This window comes from Melospiza melodia, chromosome 11, assembly GCF_035770615.1.
Source record: "Melospiza melodia melodia isolate bMelMel2 chromosome 11, bMelMel2.pri, whole genome shotgun sequence".
Taxonomy (NCBI): Eukaryota; Metazoa; Chordata; class Aves; order Passeriformes; family Passerellidae; genus Melospiza; species Melospiza melodia.
Genome location: NC_086204.1, coordinates 11,185,996 through 11,206,848, shown reverse-complemented (window position 1 = coordinate 11,206,848; position 20,853 = coordinate 11,185,996). Strand labels below are relative to the sequence as shown.

General features: G+C 38.7%; 1 protein-coding gene across 1 annotated transcript in view; it reads right to left on the bottom strand.

The window, feature by feature from the left end:
• The window catches only part of VAV3 (vav guanine nucleotide exchange factor 3), a 148,537-nt gene that overhangs the window by 33,106 nt on the left and 94,578 nt on the right, over window positions 1-20,853 (bottom strand). Inside the window, exons 18-19 of the mRNA XM_063165577.1 lie at window positions 19,201-19,223; window positions 16,242-16,287 (exon numbers count right to left, since the gene is read on the bottom strand). Coding sequence (XP_063021647.1) covers window positions 16,242-16,287; window positions 19,201-19,223 — 69 coding nt within the window. The remainder of the gene's footprint in view (window positions 1-16,241; window positions 16,288-19,200; window positions 19,224-20,853) is intronic.

The window sequence follows — 20,853 nt, the reverse complement described above, 5'->3', positions numbered from 1 at the left end:
TCCAGCATCTGTTATTTCCAAGCAATGCAAAAGGTGGTTTAGGCTTCAGGCAGGGATCATTCTAACACACAAAATAATGACACAGCATATAGGACAGCAGGGTTCAAAGGTAAATTTGTGGATAAATTTATCCTATTACCAGAAAGACATGAAACAACTTTGTCTGCATTAAACATCTCTTTCTAGTTAAACTGAAAACTTTCTTTTACTCTATGAAAAAGTTAGCCTAGTCACCAGTATTTACAACCTGACTGGAAAAAAAAAAAACACTAATGAAATGGAATGAAGCCTCCTGAGTTCATGAGGCTTTGAAGCTGAAACAGAATTTTAGACTATCTGACAAGGCCACATCCTGATGTTTCCAGAATCTCAAGAAAACAACACTGCCTTTCATATAGGAAACGGCACAAAGGCTCACTAATTCTGTCCTTTCTTTCACCACAACAGCATTTTGGGTGTCTGTTTGGAACCTCTGAACTTGCTTTGACCCTTTTTGGTTTATACCTTTGCAGCTACTAACACAGGGAATGCAGTCCTGCTAAGAGAGAAGCTGACGTTTAGTGATTGATAATATTCCACCTGAAATCTCTGAGCAGATGCATCTCCATGCATCTGCACACTCCAACCAGGAAGCAAGGGCTAAGTAACTCATGGCAGTGTCTCATGGGAATAAATGTCTGAACAGTAGCCCACAGTGTCATGTATAATTTTAAAAAAGAAGAAATTAAAGAGACACAGGCAAAGGGGAACTCATATTGAAAGAAAAAAATTGTATCTACACCATCTAAGTAAAATTACACTTTGAAGGCTTCTGATCAAGAAGCATAACTGCAAATAATAAAGTAGCAAGGAGTTATGATAGAAAGAGAAAAACAGATGGGTTGATAAGGACAGCAGTGTGAAGAACAGGTGGAACTGTTATACACACAATCTGAGCATCCATGACACAAAATGACCAGCTTTGACACGTTTTTTTGGCAACATCATCTAGGTCCAACACTAATATTAAAAGCTAGGTAAAGGAAAGCTCTAATCTGAGCACAAGCTATATGAAAACAAAGTCCTTTGGCATTCTCTGTATGTTCTTCCAATCAGCTCTGCTGCCTTCATTTTTAAAAACCCTGTTCATAACCATTTTATTGCAGAATAAATGATAAACTTGGTTCTTCTCTCTTGCATTTGTCAGGAGAGCAGCTTCCCAACTCCTCATCAGCGTCATCTATCCCTACAACCAGCAGAAATCAATGGCTTTGTTACTGCCAAGGCAAAACTTGTCTAGAAGTCCTTTTCAGCTGGGGAGGAGACATGAGGAAAGCAACACTACTAATCACTTTAAAAAACCCACTTTCAGTTTCTGAGACAGTCTATTAGTGCCTCAAAAGAGACTAGATTGGGGTGGGATTTCTTAACTTTTAGGCTAAGTACTTATAACAAAAATTACAGAACTCACATACATGAAGATGCCAGTATAGTCTATTAAGAGCTCTCTTCAGAATGGCAGTGATTTAAATAATTACTACTAGAAAAAATTAACACAATTAATAAGTACATATACCTCAAAGAAGATATTTTAATTGAACTTTATATTCTCCCAGTTTCAAGTCATTATTTTTGTATGTCATTGTAATTAAAAGTTCTAATTTTAAATACTGATTTTAAGCTTAACATTCATAAAATCATAGAATGGACTGAGTTGGAAGTGGAAGGAACTTTAATGATCATCTCATTGCAACCTTCCTGCCATGGGCAGAGACACTTTCCATTGGATCAGGTTGCTCCAAGCCCCATGCAGCCTGGCCTTGAACATCCAGGGATGGGGCACCCACAGCTTCTCTGGGCAACCTGTGCCAGAGCCTCACCACCCTCAAATAAAGAACTGCTTCCTAACCACACCTTCCTCCTTCCAGTTTAAAGGCAAGGTGGCTGAAATGCTGACAGAGCCTGGGACTCAGGAATATTCCACTTGTCTTCTCTTCAACTGCTTTGCCTTTGTGTACTGTTCAATCAAGTCTCCATTGGCATATGAATAACCACAACTCTGGAGTTTGCTACTTAATTTTGAAATAAAAAACCTACACAAGGCTGATTTTTAAAACATTCATCAGCTACCATAAGCCTTAAGTCAACTGTTAAGTTTCTGCTTAAAGTAAAGCAGCCCTTTCTTCCATAAACAGAAAACTTGTAAGCACTGGGGCAATATGGGGGAAGGATGCAGGGAGGGCAAAATAATCTTCACTATCTCAAAATTCAGGCGACCAACCTGTAATGCACTCCAAACTACATCTGATAAACATTCACATTTCTCTTCCATCGGAAGAATTAAAGACTGCCATCCTCCAGAACTCTGTCAGTTCCAACTACTGGAAAAAACATCTTTTTTTTTCACAGTCCTAGCCATGCTTTCTGTCACTGTCCTCCCTCTCTTCTAACAACTGTTTCCCTCCTAAAAACCTTACTGAAACATGATTTGTGGTTCCCTCAGTCCTTTACTACCTGTCAAATCTATGTTTTTCAAAGACTCAAGTTTTCCACCGTTTCTTCTTAATGCTGCATATAGAAACTGTATTCTTGGCAGAGACCTCTGCAAAAATGGTCAACCAACAACCGAAATGAAGATGTGTGGGAGGAAAAAATCTGTCTGCTAACAGTCTGATCAACAACTTGTTATGAGAAACAGAAAAACACCACAACTCAGGAAGTCCTTGTGCTTCGCCAGTTTTTGTAGATCTGATCATTAGCAAAAAGCCCCCTGGTAAAATGCTCTATCTCCATTTTCTAGTTAAGATCCACACAAAACTTGGAACTACATTGCAGATCATAGCGGGAGTTCACTGCAAGGAAAATAAACAAGACTAGCAATGTTATTCAATTTACAAGGCTGCTTTCGGCAACTGTATGAGTTCTGTTTTATTTCTACACGTTTGTTTTTATATTACAGTAGTTTTGCTGCTTAAAGACAGCACTTATTTGATCAGAATAAGAAATTTAGCCAAGAAAATCCAAAATCCAAACTAAGTTTCAGAATAATTTTTTTTTTTAATTTAGAAAAAGAACTCTAACTGAAAGCATTTTCTTACTTCACTCTTAAGCAGGGATATTTATTTGGCACATTGTGTCACTCATTTTAAGGAGCCTGGTACCTCATCTCTGTGCAAGAAAAAAAACTGGCACTACAAAAATACTTCTGAAAAGTTGTGTTTTTAAACTTCAGAAGAGAAAGTCACAAGGGCAGCCTGTCAAGAAAGAATGACTCTATTCTTATTTAGATGGCTGATGACCATTTGTCTCTCACCCCCTTGAGGGTGGTTCTGCTCATAATTCTCACAGATTGACTCCTGAGTTTAATTTACTTTTGTGTCACAAAACAGAAGGAAAAGAAACTCTGAAGACTTTGGGAAGTCAGGCAACAAAATGTTACAACACAAATACAAAAAATTAGTCAAGTACACTGCTGAAAGAATCAACAAACGCTAACCCAATCCCATTTGCACAGCAAGTGTTTTCATAAGCTGTATCTGCATCTTTCAAACACTCAATCTTGACCTATAATACATATATTTGTCTTTGTAGATCCATATTAATTCAGAAAACCTGAACATGCCCTAGGTTGAGAATTACAGATTGCAAATGCAAGAAAGTATGTCTAAAATAACTGACATTTCTCGTGCAATTCCAAAATTATGTAGTAGTTGTTATACTCTAACCCAGGTAATTTCTCAAAAGAGGAGGAGAACTCTCTCCATGACTGCACTGAAAGAAAGCAAAGAGCTAAAAAAGACACTGACTTCCTAATGGTCATTGCCACATACTTCTTGTGATTCATTTACAGTGAAAACTATTTTTCCTTCATTGACAGACCTTAGTTTCCTCTTCACAGCAGCTTTTCCTCCATACAAGTGTTAAGGACAAGCTCTTGTTGTTTTGTACAGTTCTAACTTCAAATGTTTATTCAGGCACCTACTCCTTACTTGGACCGACACAGGCAGCTATTCTTGTGAGAGGAAGGGATTTTGGAATTGCCGGGACTGAAAAGAGTCTCAGCACTTTGAAGAAGCGTTAGAAACAGCTGAGCATTAAATGTTCCATGGGAATAAACAACAAAGAATAATCAGGTTCAAAAACACAGTTTTCACTTGTTTTGACAAAGTAATGAAATCTCATCCTTTTAATGTAGTCTAGGAGGTGAATTAGGGATATAAACTTTAAAAATCCTGCTGCCTCAAAAGTCAGCAGCTTAACTTTTTTTTTTTTAAAGTTAAGCAAAATGGAGTTTTGGCATATGAATTAAAAAGTGTGGTACATGTGGTTCTGCTTTTTATAAAAGCACACGGTATGAAGATTAACCAGTGTTAATTATCACATCTTTTAATGTGATGCCATAGACAGGCATGGCATTCTAACTCATGTATTTGTTCAAACATGCACCTGCCCTCAGGGGCCAATAACTTGCACTGGGCAGATACTACAGATGAGCTATGAAGGTGTGTCCAGACAGTAGATTACAGTGCAGCAAAAGGCTCTGAAAAACAGGGACAATTCTTGGAATATACAAGTCCATTATTCCATAGAAGCAATTATTTAGAGCTGTACTTTAAATACTCTCTTCCCCATGCCCAGGGATAATTCTGCAGCAAGATGAAAAAGGCTTGAAAACAGGAACCCCACTTTGGAAACTGAATTTAATAGTGCAAAATGTAATGAATCTTGTACAGGCCCTAGACATTTTTTCTAGTGTTGAGAATTCACAGACTGAATAATTTTAACAATATAGAATCCATAAAAATACATGCCTACACCACCTAGAATCTTTCACAGGTATCAAATTTAAAAACACACATTGCTGAATATGTGCTGACATTTGATTCATCAAGAATTGCAAAAATAAGCATTCAGTTCTCTTTCAGACAATTTCTATTGACTAATAGCATCTGCCTCTAAGATGAAAGGCCTTAGTCTCCCATTTGTGTTACTTGCAAGAACTAAATTCTCTGGCAAGAGAAGCATTTTAAATTATTACACAACGTGAAAGGGAAGAGGCTGATGCCTGGCAAAGCAGGCAGGTCCCAGCACATGACAAATAATTTTCCCTGCACGCACCCTCTTCATAATGCTTCTTCATAATGCTTCAGCTTTTCAAGTTAAACACTCTCATGATCTTACTCTTCAAGCAATTTTTCTTCACTGTGGCCTCTACCCTGATTGCAGCAGATACTTCTTTTACTTCTTAACTGAGAGTTCTTAGCACACATGCAAAAAAAATTCAGGCCTTATACACCTTCTTTGCATGCAAGCATCAACAGACAAATGTGGCCAAGAATTAAGGCATTATATTAAAGCCACAAAAAGACACCACGTTTTTTGGCTAAAACAAACCTGCTTTTAAAAAATGTGCCCACTTATTTCTGGTCTGTATAGGCCACAGCATATAAATTATTTTCTTTCAGAAAAGAGAACAAAACTTGTTTTCATTACAAAGTACTTGTGTTAAAGAAGTAAAAAAAGATGAATATGTATTTCACTGTTAACATTCCAATGCAGTTAAAATTTTATTCCTAAATAGTATATACTTGGGATTTTGTTTTTATGGTGCACACTTTGCATATTAAAGTATTGCCAATCTATGAAAACAAATTCTAGAAAATTCAAAAGGCATCCTGTTTTGCGATGCTTTCCCATGAATTTGTAGTATCCCTAGCCTCAATTAGCAGATATACCTAGACAAAGGCATTCAGACTAGAATGAAAATATCCAGAGCATAAAAATATGTATCTTACAACTATGTTTTTACTGTCTTCATTTATGCCAGCCTTTCTTTTCTAGCACAACTAGCATACGAAAAATTTTATACTATTCTGATACGCTCCCTTTTATCAAAGAAAAATATTTTCAATTTTTAGTTACAATTTTCAAAATAGTTTACAAATTTAAGTAGAATAATTTTCTATGTATATATAAAAATAAGTTCTTAACTTGAAGACTGTTTACATGATGAATAAATAATAAGCTGTAAAAGGACCCTCTTTTAAATGCAGACATGAAAACACAAAATAAAATAATAATCTATCACTTGATCTTTGTTGCAAAATCAAGACATTATTAGTAAATTATCACAGGCAATAAAGATGGGTATCAAGTTTAGTCCCTGTCAAGACATCAATGCTGCCATAATAATCACACTGCATCTTAGATATTTTCCCTTCTTTCCTTCCCTGTCAAGAAACCCTCACATATTCATCTGCACAATAGTGAAGGTTTTCCTTCCATTTTCTGTTTCCAGTTTGAATGTGGCTTATATACTCCAGCAAAGTATGAGATTTGTTAAGACAGAAACCACACCCAAAAGCAATAAAGTCTATGGGCTGATATCCCAGGTAAGTCAGGCTGACTTATCTCACTTATCTCCTCACTGCAGCTGCCACCCGTGACCAGTTTGCTATTACCTCACTGAAGTTATTTAGCCTGTGACTGGGTGATCCATACATTCAAACGAAAGGCAGTAAGGGGACACCCTAGCGGGAAAAAATGCCACACAGCCTGCAGTTACATCAAAGAATCACCAGAGATCAAACTGACACCAGCAGAACACCCAGACGTGGTTCTTTCTCCCAAAATACTGCCCTGACAAAGAATACACCTCAGACACTTAAGTCCCAGCATTGGCTCTTTGAGCTTAGTTGATCCTTGAGTGTTTTTCAGGTGCCTGAGCCTTGTGCAGAGCAACACACAATTACAGGGTTTAAATCAATACCTCCAGAAAAGGACAAATAATTGGCATACAATGCACAGGAGCAGTCAGAGCTTTAAGTCCCTATCATTAAGCCTCATACTCTTTTCCTTTTCAGCCTTTCTTGTCCCCATGATAAAGCAAAAAAGGGGAGGGTGAAAATTATAGGGCAACCTGTAGGGTCTTCTGTAAAAAAGAAATAAAGGAAAAAATGCTGAAGATATACCAGCATTAAGTGAATTCCAGAGTACTAAAATGATCCCTGCCAGTCACAAGAAGACTGCTACTGCCAGGAGCGTAATGTTGTTCTGGAAGGAAAGCTGTGATCCACACATGCAGCTCTTGTACCATATTTTATGCTATTTGTTGCTGTCAAACCCCATTAAGGAACAAGTTCAAGAAGAGTAAACATCACACTTTATTGTCTGAAGTAAAAGACAGTGCCTCATGCTGTCCCCTCTCCACATGCCCCATTCCAAACAGGCTGGTTAAAGAATAACCTCTACGGTTAACGGACTGTGGCACCTTTTCAAGGTATCAGATAATGAAGTTACTTTTTAATTCCCTGTTGCACGCTGAAGCTTAAGAAACACAAGTTCTAAGAAGTGCAAGACTGAACATGTCTTCTATTTATTTGCAGGTCAGCAAGAGCAACAATAAGGGCTGAACTCCAAGTTCTTTCACTTAATGCCTAAGCACCTTACCTTTTTTCCTGGATAAACCACATCTAAGGATTAAAACAACAAAATAAATAGATTCTACTGAAAAATCATCAGATCAGGTTTTATAATGTCACTACGTGAACATGCTAAGTACCAAATAAATTCAAACATTACATCGCCGAGTTGCTAATTATGATCCGTAAGTTATTTCTTAAAACAACCCAGTACCATAAAAATAAGTGGTTATATGTGAGAAACTCTGCTGTAATCAATAGATGTCTCAACACAAATATCTGACAGCTGTACAAGGCAGACTTCTAAAGCCTACTATAGAAACAGAATTTACAAGTATATGGATAATATAATATAAAGACTACAGTCAGGGACATTGTTCGGAGTTCTTTAAAGCAGGCAATGAAGTAGAATTATATATTAATGTGGATTAGCAAAATACTTTTAACAGGACTCACAACAAGGCTCTCTTCCAGCTTACATGATATAAGAGGAAAATTTTGCCCCCCTGCCCCCGATATATAAACAACAACAGGACAGGATGAAAAAGGCTGGAACAACAGTATTTTTTTCAAATAGAAGGCAGTGTCCAGAAGAGTCACCCAAAGGAATCTCTGCTTGGCCCTTCCTTGTTCAAAAAATTAATAAGCATTATTAAATGGTAGTAAGAGTGGATTAAGTCTTGGAGAAGGTGCAAAAGCATTTCTTTAAAAAGATCACTACTTGCAAAGGATTGAAGGAAGATTTCATGAGCAACAGGATTCAAAATCAGAGAATAACTCTGGGTGGAAGGATCTTTGGAGGCCACTTGGTCACACCTTCATGCAAGACCTAAAGTAAGATATGGATTGAATACTCATACACAATGATGGAGTGTCAAACAGGTATCATCACAGAGACAACAGATCTCAGACTAATTGCTAAGTATTTTTTACAATCAGTTCTTCAACATCATAATCAGATTCTGCTCTGTACCAACTCTTAAGAAATTTCTTGTGGCAGACACAGAACTAGAAAGACTGACAACTCTTGGACCTAGAAGCCCACAAACAAGCAAACAGGATGGTCAGACATACAGAAGAGCTTCTGTATCAGCAGAATTAAGCACACAATAGCTCTTCAGGCTGGAGGACACATGGCTGGAGGGGATGTGACAGACCACTCATCAGTGGCATAATAGTGACCAGGGGAAAAGTACTCATTATTTCCTTATTTATTAGTCTTTTTCTTGATGCAAAAATATACAGGAGTCAAAGCAATAGGTAGCAAGTTAAAAGCAAACAAAAAGATGTGCTTTACTCACACAACTAATTATGAGAGTGACAGTTAAAGGATGTTGCGAAGGTTTTAGACTGGTTTAAAAAGTGCTAATGAAAATACATGGAAGGATGGAATACATGGAAGGAAAATTAAGAGCTAAGGTACGAATACACAAGGTAAGGAGGGAGGTACCACAGCACCTTACCCCAAATTCTCTCCTTCAGCATGAATTTAATTGGCTGCTGTTGGAGGGATCCTGAGCTAGCTTGGCCTGCAGCCTAGCTCAGCCTCATTGTTCCCTTCTCTGGCAATCTCAAAGTGGTGAGCAGATTAAAAACCCTCCTGAAAGGCAGCATCAGTTTCTCAGGATCTTGCCTCTGGCCTCTTCTACCAAGCTTTAAAACCTTCCTCAGGCAAAAGGCAGAGGCAGTTCTGGGAGCTTCTCTTGTGTGAATTTTCAGCAGTCTTTTTTCTCCCATGGGACGACTGCTTTCAATTTTACAATGTTTCCCAAATTCTTTGTGTGAGAATTACTTTGAAGTAGTGATCAAATACTGATTTAGTTAAATGAGTGAGCCACAAAAAAAGAAACCATATGCTTTAGAGTACTGTTAAAATTCAGTTACTTTTGACTATTTTTAATCATTCATTGCCTCATTATCTTTGTTTTGCCTTCTGAGAATTACAGCACCCTGAAGATTAAAATCAGATATGAAAATAGATGGGTAAATGCAACAGTCCTCCTGAAGACGAATAAGATTTCTAAGTCCCAATAAAGTCTACCAAATACCAAGCAATTCACTTCCATTTGCCAAGGTAAGTAAAGGCAAATTTAGGCCACATAGCACAGGTCTCTTCCCTTTTTTTTAAATAGTGCTGCACGGCACTACTTTTGTGTGTGTTTAAAATACAAAACAGTGTATTTTTTTGTTTTACTGATCATACTTGTATGCCCATTTTGCCCACCTCTACCTGACCTTTTTTTTCTTCCTGACAACTTCCATGCAGTTATCTCTGAACAGTGATGTTTTGCTTAAATAGTTGATGTTGAGTGTTTTTATGCAGAAAAGGAGAAAGATACTGAAGGATTTTTCATCCATCTCAGCTTAAAAGTTATGTTAATATATGGCTAAGTATGTATTGAACACCATTACTTGTCTAAGAGAAAAATGAAACGTCAATTGCTTAAGATATAGAGACAGTCCCAAAAACACATCCAGTAAGACAAAAGAGTTTAAATCACTCAACTAAGAACTAATCTTGCAATCCAACCTGACAAGGATGAAAGAGTTTGACAAAATAAATACATTTCACCCTTTGGCATCTGGGTCTTCTGATGTTTAATTAAAAGAAAAGGCTAAAGGCTATGTTCTTCTCTGAATGTTAGCTCACTGCTGAGATGCCAAGGGGACAGCACCTTTCAAATACCTCTCCCCAACAGGAATGTAAAAATAATTTTAATTTAAAATAAAACAACCCAAATAAAAATCATTAAACTGCATTTGAAATGCTTCATTGGAAGACAAAACTCTGCTTCATCTTCCAGAAACACATTAGTGGAAAATTTCTTGGTGCAAAACATTAGACATGTCCTTTCTTGTAACACAACAAAGATGAATTCATTATTTTGTGAAGCGCTGCAGAGGAAAGAAAAAACAAAGGCAAAGACCTTAAATGTAATACATATTTTTAATAAATATGTGAGATAAATTAATTTGATCTCACAAATTAGGCTACACAATTCATTGTGTCTCTGAATTCACAGCCATTGAGGCCCAGCTGAGAGAACGTAGGACCACAAAGAAATGCACTGACTCTGGTCTCAAACACCAACCCCCATACCAGCCACTTGACGTAAAACATGCTCAAACATGTCTGTCAATACCAAGAGATGGTCAGGCTAGAGCTGCAATCCAAGTCCCTCAGAGAGCTCCAGAATTCCACACTGGGTCAGTGAGCAGCAGCACATCCCTCCTGCCGAGGAGTGCTCTCCTTGCAGCCAGTGTGCTCCCAGCTGCCCCCTAAAACCCATTCTGACCTGCAATTCCTCTGCTCCACACAGACTCCTGGAGACATGTATTGGGTACTGTAGAGGCACCTTGAACAAAGTGCTTAAATGCTGTGTAGAAAAGGAAGAAGTATCCATAGCTGAATAAAACCAGCCAGAAGTTAAACACGCGTCACGTAGATATAAAATCAAACCTTGTTCTGTAGCTTGCTTAAAGCATTAGCATGCAGAGAAGTCCTAAGTTACTCCGTAAATCTAACGCTCCACAAACATTAAAAAAGACCTCAAACTTTGTCAAACAACTATTTCTTCACTAGAGAAAGCTTCGTGAAACATTTCTCTTTGCTCCAGTATTCCTCCTGGCTTTCCTCAATGTAATTTACAGTCACGCTTTTTGTCCAGCCATTGAAACACATTATGTTCCATGCAAGCAGTATCTAAAGCTGGAAAGAATGCCATATGTATATTCTAGTTCTTGAGGGACTACTATTCACTTCTACATTTTATTTACAGGAAATGTAATTAAATAACAGTATTAAATGTATATGAGAAACACCAATCAAGGTATTTCTTGAGTCTATACACAGGGATTCCTTTAGCAAAGCAAAAAGATGCTACTTGGTCTAATTCATCCTGATGAAGACAATCCTAATAAGGAGATACTATCAATGACATCAGTCAACTCCTCACAAAATACAGGGGGTTTATTTAACGCTTTTTTTAGTAGACCTTTTTCTACGGCTTAAAACCAAGATAAATTCTTGCTCTCAACACTGATACTGATGGCCATTTGGTTAATACTGGGCCACCAAAACCACAGCCAGACTCCCAGGTAGCTGCTCCCACGGTACAAGCGGAGAAATAAATTCCTGAATGCCTGTTTCCAGCACTGGGCTTCACGCTGGTTATCTTTTCTCATCCATGAAGTTGGCTATTGTCTATACTGGGCTGAATGAGAAGACAACAGTCGATCAGGACTACTGAGGATGTGCCGGGATAGCTCAATGAAACAAGAAAATGGGTGACAGGCTTCAAATTCTTACTTAAAGGGTAGCTTTATCTATAACAACTGCATACTTGGCAAAGAATTATCTCCTGGTTGGGATATCCCAGCATTTGAGTTTGAGCCAGATTTTGCTTTTGGCTGGGCATACACTTGGAGTGGCACTGAAATAGAAATCATAGATAGACTTGCATATCACAGAGCACACTGTGTGAGAATTTGTGCAAATATCTCAGTCTAGCATGCTTCATTCTTAACAAAAGAAAATTTAAACTGCCAATATGACACTACCCCTAATTTTTACTCCAAAGACAGGATGCAAACACTACCACACTACACAAACCCCCAAATATTGTTTCACTGCTTAGTAATCACACACAACCTAGTTAAAAGATGCCAAAATCCAACTTCAACAAAATATCAAGCACAGAGTAGCTTATTTCCCACTACAGCTAATGAAATAAATGTAGCTCCAGTATTGTACTTCTCCCTACACACTGTTGCTGCTTGTTTAATGCATATACTTCAGGCCCTAAAACCAGTGACTCTCTTCAGATCCCAAAGGGTTTTTAATAATCTGTGTAAAACCAATATTAGAGGATTCACAAAGCAAGTATGGACCAGACACCAACCAGAAATATTAATACCTCTTTTTAAAATTATTATGTCAACTTCAAATTTGTGGGCTGAAAGATACACTTTCCCAAGCTATTGCACTGTATACATGACTTGCTAGTATTGTTTCCCTCCATCCCAAAAAAGTTTAGGATGTTTTATTTATATTTGGGATACTTTACTCAAATATTTTACTTTCTGTGATGGAGAAAATATTGGTTCTGGCCCTCCGTTCAGAACTGAAGCTTTCTAATCTTTAATCCTTGCTCATAAAGAAATCAGCTGTTTAAGAAGTCACAACATGCTCAGCAGTGATCTTTCACAGATCAGATTTTGAGTTTAATCTACAATGAATCTTGACTATAAGGCTTAAAGTATTCTATTTTTACCAAGTTTATCCTTCAGATATGAAATATACTTTCACACTTCTAGAGATTAAAATTCCAATGTTTATATTAGCAGAAGTGTTTAGGGTAAAACCAGTTTCAAAAACACTAAGCTGTGAATCTATCACATGTAGACTCTTTATACCATAAAAAAAAATAAAGACAGCAAACATACACTGTACTATTTCAAGAGCTGAGACAGACAGTAATTTTTACTCATATTAAAATAAATACAAAGTTACTTCCATTAAAAACATTGGTCAGACTGTATCATCCTTCTCAAGAATTCACACAATAAGAATTTGTGCTTATGAATATACATATAAATGCTTCATTTGTCATTTAAGCCAAGGGTGTATTTTCCATGCTTAAACATATTCCCTACATGAGAATAAAATGTCATATACTTATCATTTCACATGCCCATTCTTTGCAAAAACTGACATCAGTCTGATCACTTCTCAAATGTATTTAAGCAGAATTATGTTGTTCTACAGTCACATGCAAGCTGTAGACCAAATTTTCCCTGGATTTACAGCTGCAGATGTATTCACCAGCTCATTTCATCGATGGCCTTTATTATCTCCTGCTTAATCAAAAGAGAGGTTATTTAAAACCTGTCCCACTAAAGTTTAGTAGATGAAGCAAATCAGGAGGCTCTCTGCAACTGGATTGCAGGCTGTATTTATGCACAGCATAAATACAAAGCCATATTTTGTAGGATTTCCAGTCTTCTCTTCACCTGTACAGTTTCTGCAGTGTTCTTTTTGTACACATTTTTCTCATTACTGCTTTCATTTCATGGGAATTTCTCTGACTCATCATCCATTAATCATTTTTTCTTCTACCTTTCTTTCTTATCCAGCACAAATCAAATCTCAAGGAGGAGACTATCACTGTAAAAACTTTTAACCCAACTTCAAAGAAACAAAAATAAAAAAGCTATAAACTAATTTATTGCCTTTAGGGTACTTCAGCTAAATAGGTTCCTTCATCAATAAGCTTTACCTGCAGAAAACAAGATATTTTAATCCAGAATCCTCCCATTGTTTTGTTTAGACCATCCTTCAACTTGCACTACTTCTCATCAAATTTGAGTGATTTTTCATTCCAGGCTAAGCTGGGTCAGCAAAAGTTGAATTTGACTTTAAGCATAAAAAGGGAAGCACCAATGCATTAATTTGACCATGCTATTCATTATTCTTCACTAAAATAGCCAAGACAGACACAACAGAACAATCTTGAAAAGTTACAACGCAAAATATTTGCATTTACTGCTGATCTCAAACTCCATCACTATTTGCTCAGTCACTGCAGGTGCTGGTTATTGATTCACAGCAAGTGTCAGCTCCCTAACCTAGCACCAAGCTCCAGCACCACCACAGCACAGGCTGCAGCAGCCAAACCACCTAAACACAAAGCAGTCTGGCAGTCAACCTCCTGACCACCTCTCTCAGCAAAAAGAGCATCCTGGCACTCAGACTCTTCAGAGCTGTGCATGTCAGTGCTCTTGGAAAGCTCTGAGGCTCAATGCAGTAACGTATCCCTGACATGACTGATCTCTTCCAAGCACTGCCCTCTGGATAGCATCTGTCTCTCAGGCAGTGTGCAATCTGAGGAACAGTAGTACTTAGATTATGCAAAATAGATGCCAGGAGTTTACCAAAGACTATAAAGTTATACCCACTGAGTTACAGGAGGACACAGAATGCCTATCTTGACAAAATGCAAAACAAAAATCTCATTTCATTTGAAAACTGACAGTATATGGTATATGTACAGAGCACATTAGCATGTTATATATTTCTCATTACTATTTATTTAAAACCTTTAAAAATTCAGAAAACATTCTGTAAGGACTCCTCTAGAGCCATGTCTCTAAGAAAGGGACTTAAAATTCATGCAAACATTCTGTATTTCTTTTGGCTTTCCAAAATATGAGGACCAAGGACTGCACTCTATAACAAGATTATCCCAACAACTCAAAGAACTGTTCTGTGTAGGTAAATGGACAAGGCAGGGGGCAAGCAGAACTGTATTTTAGGCATTGGCTACATACAACTTTTAAACACCTACTTAATTCAGCTATTTTTGGTGATTTCTGTGGTATTTAGTCTTCAATAAAAACTACTTTTAAAGTATCCTTGCATATAAAGATGCTGCAAATACTTCCATCAGACTTCAACAGCAAGTAAAATCACTAGCATACTCAAAAGGTTCTCAAAGCTAAATTACTTGACCTTCTATGGCTCTGTATGAGACAGCTGTGTTTAAAGGTACTGAACCTATAAGGCCTATTCTGCAAGCATGCAATTACACTTCACTGCAACAGGCACCAATGACTGGGAAGAACTCAGTCTTGTTAGCAAACACTTGGAAGAAATCATCCCCTTCTGCATTATTTGATTCCTACCCTTGATGTTTTCCCCTCTGACTGTATTAACTTTCAGAGTTACAGGGTGCTCATTTTTTGCTTTTATGGCTGCAGTCGTCACAACACACAGAACAATTTCTAGAATCATGGAGCCGGTTTATTTTGCTAGAGGGAACAAAGTGACGATACGTGTTCCAAAACATGTCAAAGGTACGTGAGTAAGAAAGGTGTGGTCTGCTCCAGCTAGTTACAACATTTAGACTTTCCAAGCCAAGGCAGCTGCAATGCTAGTGGCACAACCAGCATTCCTACTTTTTGAAAAGTACTTAGCTCTGCCAGGCTATAATGTGGTGTACAGAATTGCCATCCTGTTTAATGTTTAACTCCAACTATTCTCAGATGTCCACATCTAGAAATATTTAATAATCCACAGCTTACTTTTATTCCAAATAATATCTGCATAACAAATCTCCAGTAATTAAACTATACAAGAAACAAAGGACAGAAATGTAATTACTGACACTAAAATGATACTAAAAATATCACAGAGTTACACTGAAAAACATTGAATATTTTATACAGACACATAATGGGTCTCCAGAGGAAATGTTCACCCACTTGAGTACACAGCCTATAACCAAGCATTTAATTTTCTTAAGGGCTGCTGCTGCCATGATTCCACAGAAGTATCTACTATAAACTAACAGGAAAAATAACATCAGTTTGAAGTTCAATATAAAACTGCAATTGATTTATGCCTTTCAGAAAAGCAACTCTTAACAGTTAAGCACTGAGCACCACTACATTTAAAAGCTGAGAATACCCACAACTTAAAGACTTAGAACCTGAACTTTAAAAAACTGTCTGCTATCCATCCCTTAGTTATTTCTTATAAAACTACAGAGTACAGTAGGGCGGGTCATATTAACTGAAAGCCCAGAGGCATTTTGTTGTTCAAATAGAACCAGAGCTCTACTTAAAGAAAAAACAAGGGAAAAAAATTAAGGGTTCAACCAGCTGACCATATCTTTGAAATCACAAACAGAGCAATCGCTTCAGACCTTCATGACTTCAGCAGTCAAATTCTCAGCATTGTGTGCATGGCAATAGTAGTCACAATACAACTTAACAAAGCAAGTTACAGCTTTCTTACTCTTTTTATTTAATGTTTAAGTATTAAAAAGTCATGACACAAACCTGGGTCCACGTGTCTAGAGCTTCTTCTAATTCCATTTGTTCGTTTCTGCAGAGCAAAAATAAGAATCAAGGATATGAATAAACATGTTTTCATGGAAGCTCACTGCAATCCTTTCATTACCACAATCTACTAGGCAAAGCTGGTTTTCTTAGAGTTATTTCCCCCAACCACCAACACAATTATCTTTATCTCGTCAAAAGATCACACTTTAAAAAATATTCTTAGTAATGTTGCTAGCTTTTTCATATATCCCATTTTTTCTGACACTAGGCTGAAAGAGTCTGAGTCCACAGAAGGTTTGTTCATACATCAGCATTTTTTGATACTGAGAACAAATGTATTTTTTAATCATTTATGAATAGGATAGGGGAAAAACATGCAGTCTGGCATTATCTGCCCCAGATAACATCCACCAACACAAAAGTCAAAGCCACTTGCATTACTTTAATATGGTAGAAACTTTCACTATTTCTACTTTAAACTGAAGCTAACTACAATTCCCCCTGGAATGCCTAATTTCCTTATTTTCTGGGCCCGTATTTAAATATATTTAGTAACTTGTCTGTCTCTGTAAAATTGGAGGAACCAGAGTTGTGTGAAATCAGAAACTCTCTGACAAGATTCAGACTATTTCAATTTATTTTCTATATTTTATACACTAAGACACTTACTATGGATCCCTGGAAATTTCAATGTGCAATAATGCATATCTGCAAACTACTCATCTGCTTTAACAAACTTGTTTTATCTGGTAACTTGCATGATGATTCATGCATTTATTTTTTAATCAAACCAAGTAGAGAAAGGCACATTGCATAACAAAGGGAACAATTAGGTTGCTCTGATTTACTCGCCGTTGATATAAGCTGATGCAGGACACACACCAAGGCAAGCCAGAAAGCAGTAACCTGAGGCATAACCCAATTACCAAGCCCTGTAGCAGGCAAGCAAAATCAAAAGCTTGGGTTGAAAATGGCTTTCAAACTCTCAAGTCCTTGGACATGTCCTCTTTGTACTCTACATGTATAATTAAATCAAGGATACAAGTTTTGCTTTATCTGTAGTGGATAGAATAAAAAATTAAAGCTGATACCACAATGAAGATAATAGTACTAGATAAAAGCAAAATGCTCAGTGATATCCTCTATTGTTTTTTACAGATGGAAGCCATGTTACTGATATGGACTGATGCAGATGGTTGAGCACCCACAGATTTGCACAAGAAAGGGAAAGGGGCAGGACTCAGAAAAGTACAAAGGGAGAGAGAGAAACGCTAAATTGAAATAAAAACAGAGGGACTGTGACAACTCAAGTCATATACAGCAAAGGACTGGCTGGAAAATGGTTTCAAGGAAATAGTTCTTGAGCTGTATAAAAATGAGTACAATACCCTTAAATCTAATAAATTACCAGTAGATTGTTTACTGGCATAAAACCTAAATCTGTGTTTTTCAAAATGACAGTTCCTCATCCATGCTTAAGTTTTCTTCTGCACAGAGAGAATGAAAGCAGGCACCTAAAGAGGAGTCTTGGTAAAAATTAATGTAATTCTGATGTTTTGGATCAACTCAACAGGCAACAGCAAATCAATAGCTCCAGAAAGGAGGTCTTAGTTTTCCTAACTAGAAAAAAACAGTAGACCTATTTTTTCATCCAGACACAGTATGGTCACCACGGTTAGCTTTAGGAAGCCTGGCAGTCTTGTCTACTAAACCCAGTAGATGATCTGCTCACAGCTCTCCAGCCATGCTTGCCACTTGCAGGACTGGAAAGGCATCATGAAAATGGACCACACGGTGATTCCCAAAGTTTAGAGTGCCCTTACTCAGCACATCTGTCAAGGCAGAGACGTGACAGACTGGGCAGGACCTGGCCACAGCCATGGTTGAGGATGCAGTGAGGAGAGCAGGCACAGGCAGGGGCTGGGCACAGGCAGCACATCCCTCTCCTCTGCCAGGGCTCCCCGTCACCACACTAATCCCCTGCAGGGGCCTACATGCCAGGAGCTCACCAGAGGGTGCAGAGCTGCCCTCACCCAGCCCCACTGCTGTCTGGGGTTACAGTGACACCCAAACCGCTCAAACATCAGAGCACAGCCATGGTCAGGCCTGCACACAGATACCCCTGCACCGGCCATGTCAGCAATAACATCCTCCCATTACCCCTATCTGCAACAGCACCAAACACAGCCATGCCTATGGAGAGCAGCAACACTTATACTCACATGCTGCTCATAACTGTTATGTCATTTAAACAATTACCATAAACATCTCATCTAAAATACATGCTAGAAGCTATAATACTCTTGGTCTGAAGTGCTGCCTCTATTTTGTCAGATGGGACAGACAAAACAGTGAAGAGGTCCCAGGAGCTCGCCAAAAAATAACCCAGGGTGGCCTGCAGCCTTCCTAGGCTGACAGCAAGCCACACTATGTGCATCACAGCAGCTCCTCTGTTCAGGTCCCATTTTAACATCTCTCCAGATTACATAAACTCCATACCACAGGACACCTCTGCAAACAATCTTTTCACGTGAAGAGGCAAGCACTGCCCTGCCAATCCTTCATCACCCCAGAGTTCTCTGGCACAGCAGAGGAAAAAAAAAGAATACTTTTAACTCTACAGCCAGATTTTGTCTAGGAACAGTAAGGATCTAACCACTAGTTGTGAAGCAATGTACGTTTTCTTACCTGTAGCTTAAAAAAGCATCTCCACCCTTTTCAGTGCTCACAGCACTGTCATTTCGCTGCAAGTTTAATTCACATTTGGAGCAGAAAACATTTGTATTTAATCATTAATACCTTGTTGCTTAGACAACTTCTACAGCACTCTAAACAAATCTGTTTGCAAACCCACAAGAAAAACATACCTTCTCCAGCAGCATGTACACAGAGTAATAAGGAGCTCTTATGCCACCAACAAAACAAACATCACATGCAAAAGAAAATGAATCCTTACCTCATGTTTCACGTTTCCGTGTTCTGAAACATAAGTAAAAATTGGCATTATTGTTGACTGCAAATTGTGCACCTTTTACAGAGCAATCTCAGCCTGTGCTGCGTGTGTACCAGAACACCCTGCTGCCTCCTTTGCCACCTGATCCGTGCAGCCGCCCGGAGCCCGGGCGCGCCGGGCGCTGTTGTGCAAACCCCGCCGCGCTCCCGCCGCTCATTGGCCCCGCCGGGCTGCGCCCATGGCCGGGCTGGCTCCGGCTGCAGGGCACCTGCACGCTCCAGCGGCGGCACGGCAGGCCGGGACACCACCCCTGACAAGCCCTGAGAACACTGCAAAAATGATGCATAAATACTGCCTCGTTGGGAACTCAAAGCTACAGCTGATTGCAAGTCGAGTTCACGCCTTTTTTTTTTCCCGTCTTTTCACAGTGTGACACGGTGTATCAAGGTTAAATGTATACCTTTTGCTTCAAAGTATTTTGTGTTTCATGTTCAATTCAGCATTGCATTAGTATACCAGAGATTGACACCACCGCTGCTTTATTTGCTTTTACTATAAATTTGATGGTACTACTTAAAAATTAAGGGAAAAATCCTGAGGGACATCAGAAAGACTGAATAAAGCCAGTGACACTTCAGTACATACATACCACCACACATCACAAAAGGCACAAAAGAGGATATCTTTTCTACATGTCCTTTGAACGTCCAATCTGACGGCAGGTATTTGGGTGCACTCGAGATGTTGGGTTGGTGCCTTACCAAAGCACACACAGCTGTGTTTGCCTGTGTCTGCCTCTCACACTACACACACTGCTGAGGCCCAGCACAAGCTGCACATTCCTGCTCTCTGTGCACTTCAGGACAGTGGAAAACTTTTACTGCACAAACTTCTGAACAGGAAGGCATGCCCACACTAGAACAAATAATAAACTTTAACTTTTGCTCCACAAAGAAAGGTTCCGTGAGGCAGAGAGTGTGGGAAAGCAGAAGCCCTGGCGTGCCGGGGCCGAGCCCGCGGCTGCGCGCTGGGCTGGGCGGGCACAGCCCCGCAGCGCTGGCACCGCTGCGCGCACGTACGCCCGCAGAGCCGCGCCAGCACCGCCACCGAGAGCTGCTCTGGGACCGTCACCCATCCAGAGGGATCCCTCTGCATTTCTAGAGTGAGCAAAGAGAAGAAAAATAAGAAGCCTGCCCAAAGGAGGAGATGCACGTAGTCTGTTGAGGTTTTATAAGCAGCCTGAGGGGAATTAGTTGCCCAAGTGCTGCTGAAATTCAATAAAATTTTGGTATTTTACACTCTGACAAACCTTTCAGAATTTTTTCCAAAATCCAAATAAAATCTCCTCTTTTGAATGTTTGATCTCAGCACTATGAAGGCAAATTATACAAGTAAGTAGTTGCAAAGGAGGCCAAAACATCTATCCCAGACTTGTAGGTTTTCTTTCTTTTCTATATTCTAAACACTTCCATTTATTTCAGCAGGCCATTTATCAAAAAGTTGAAACGGTAATGGTGTTCTATCCTCCAATGGGAATGAATGAATCTGATTTTCAAATATTGCCGTTGAATATTATTTTTACCTCTAGAAAATATCCCCAATCCAACTAGATGAACAAGTTCCATCTGGTCATCACGGCATCCCAAAGGTTTTTAT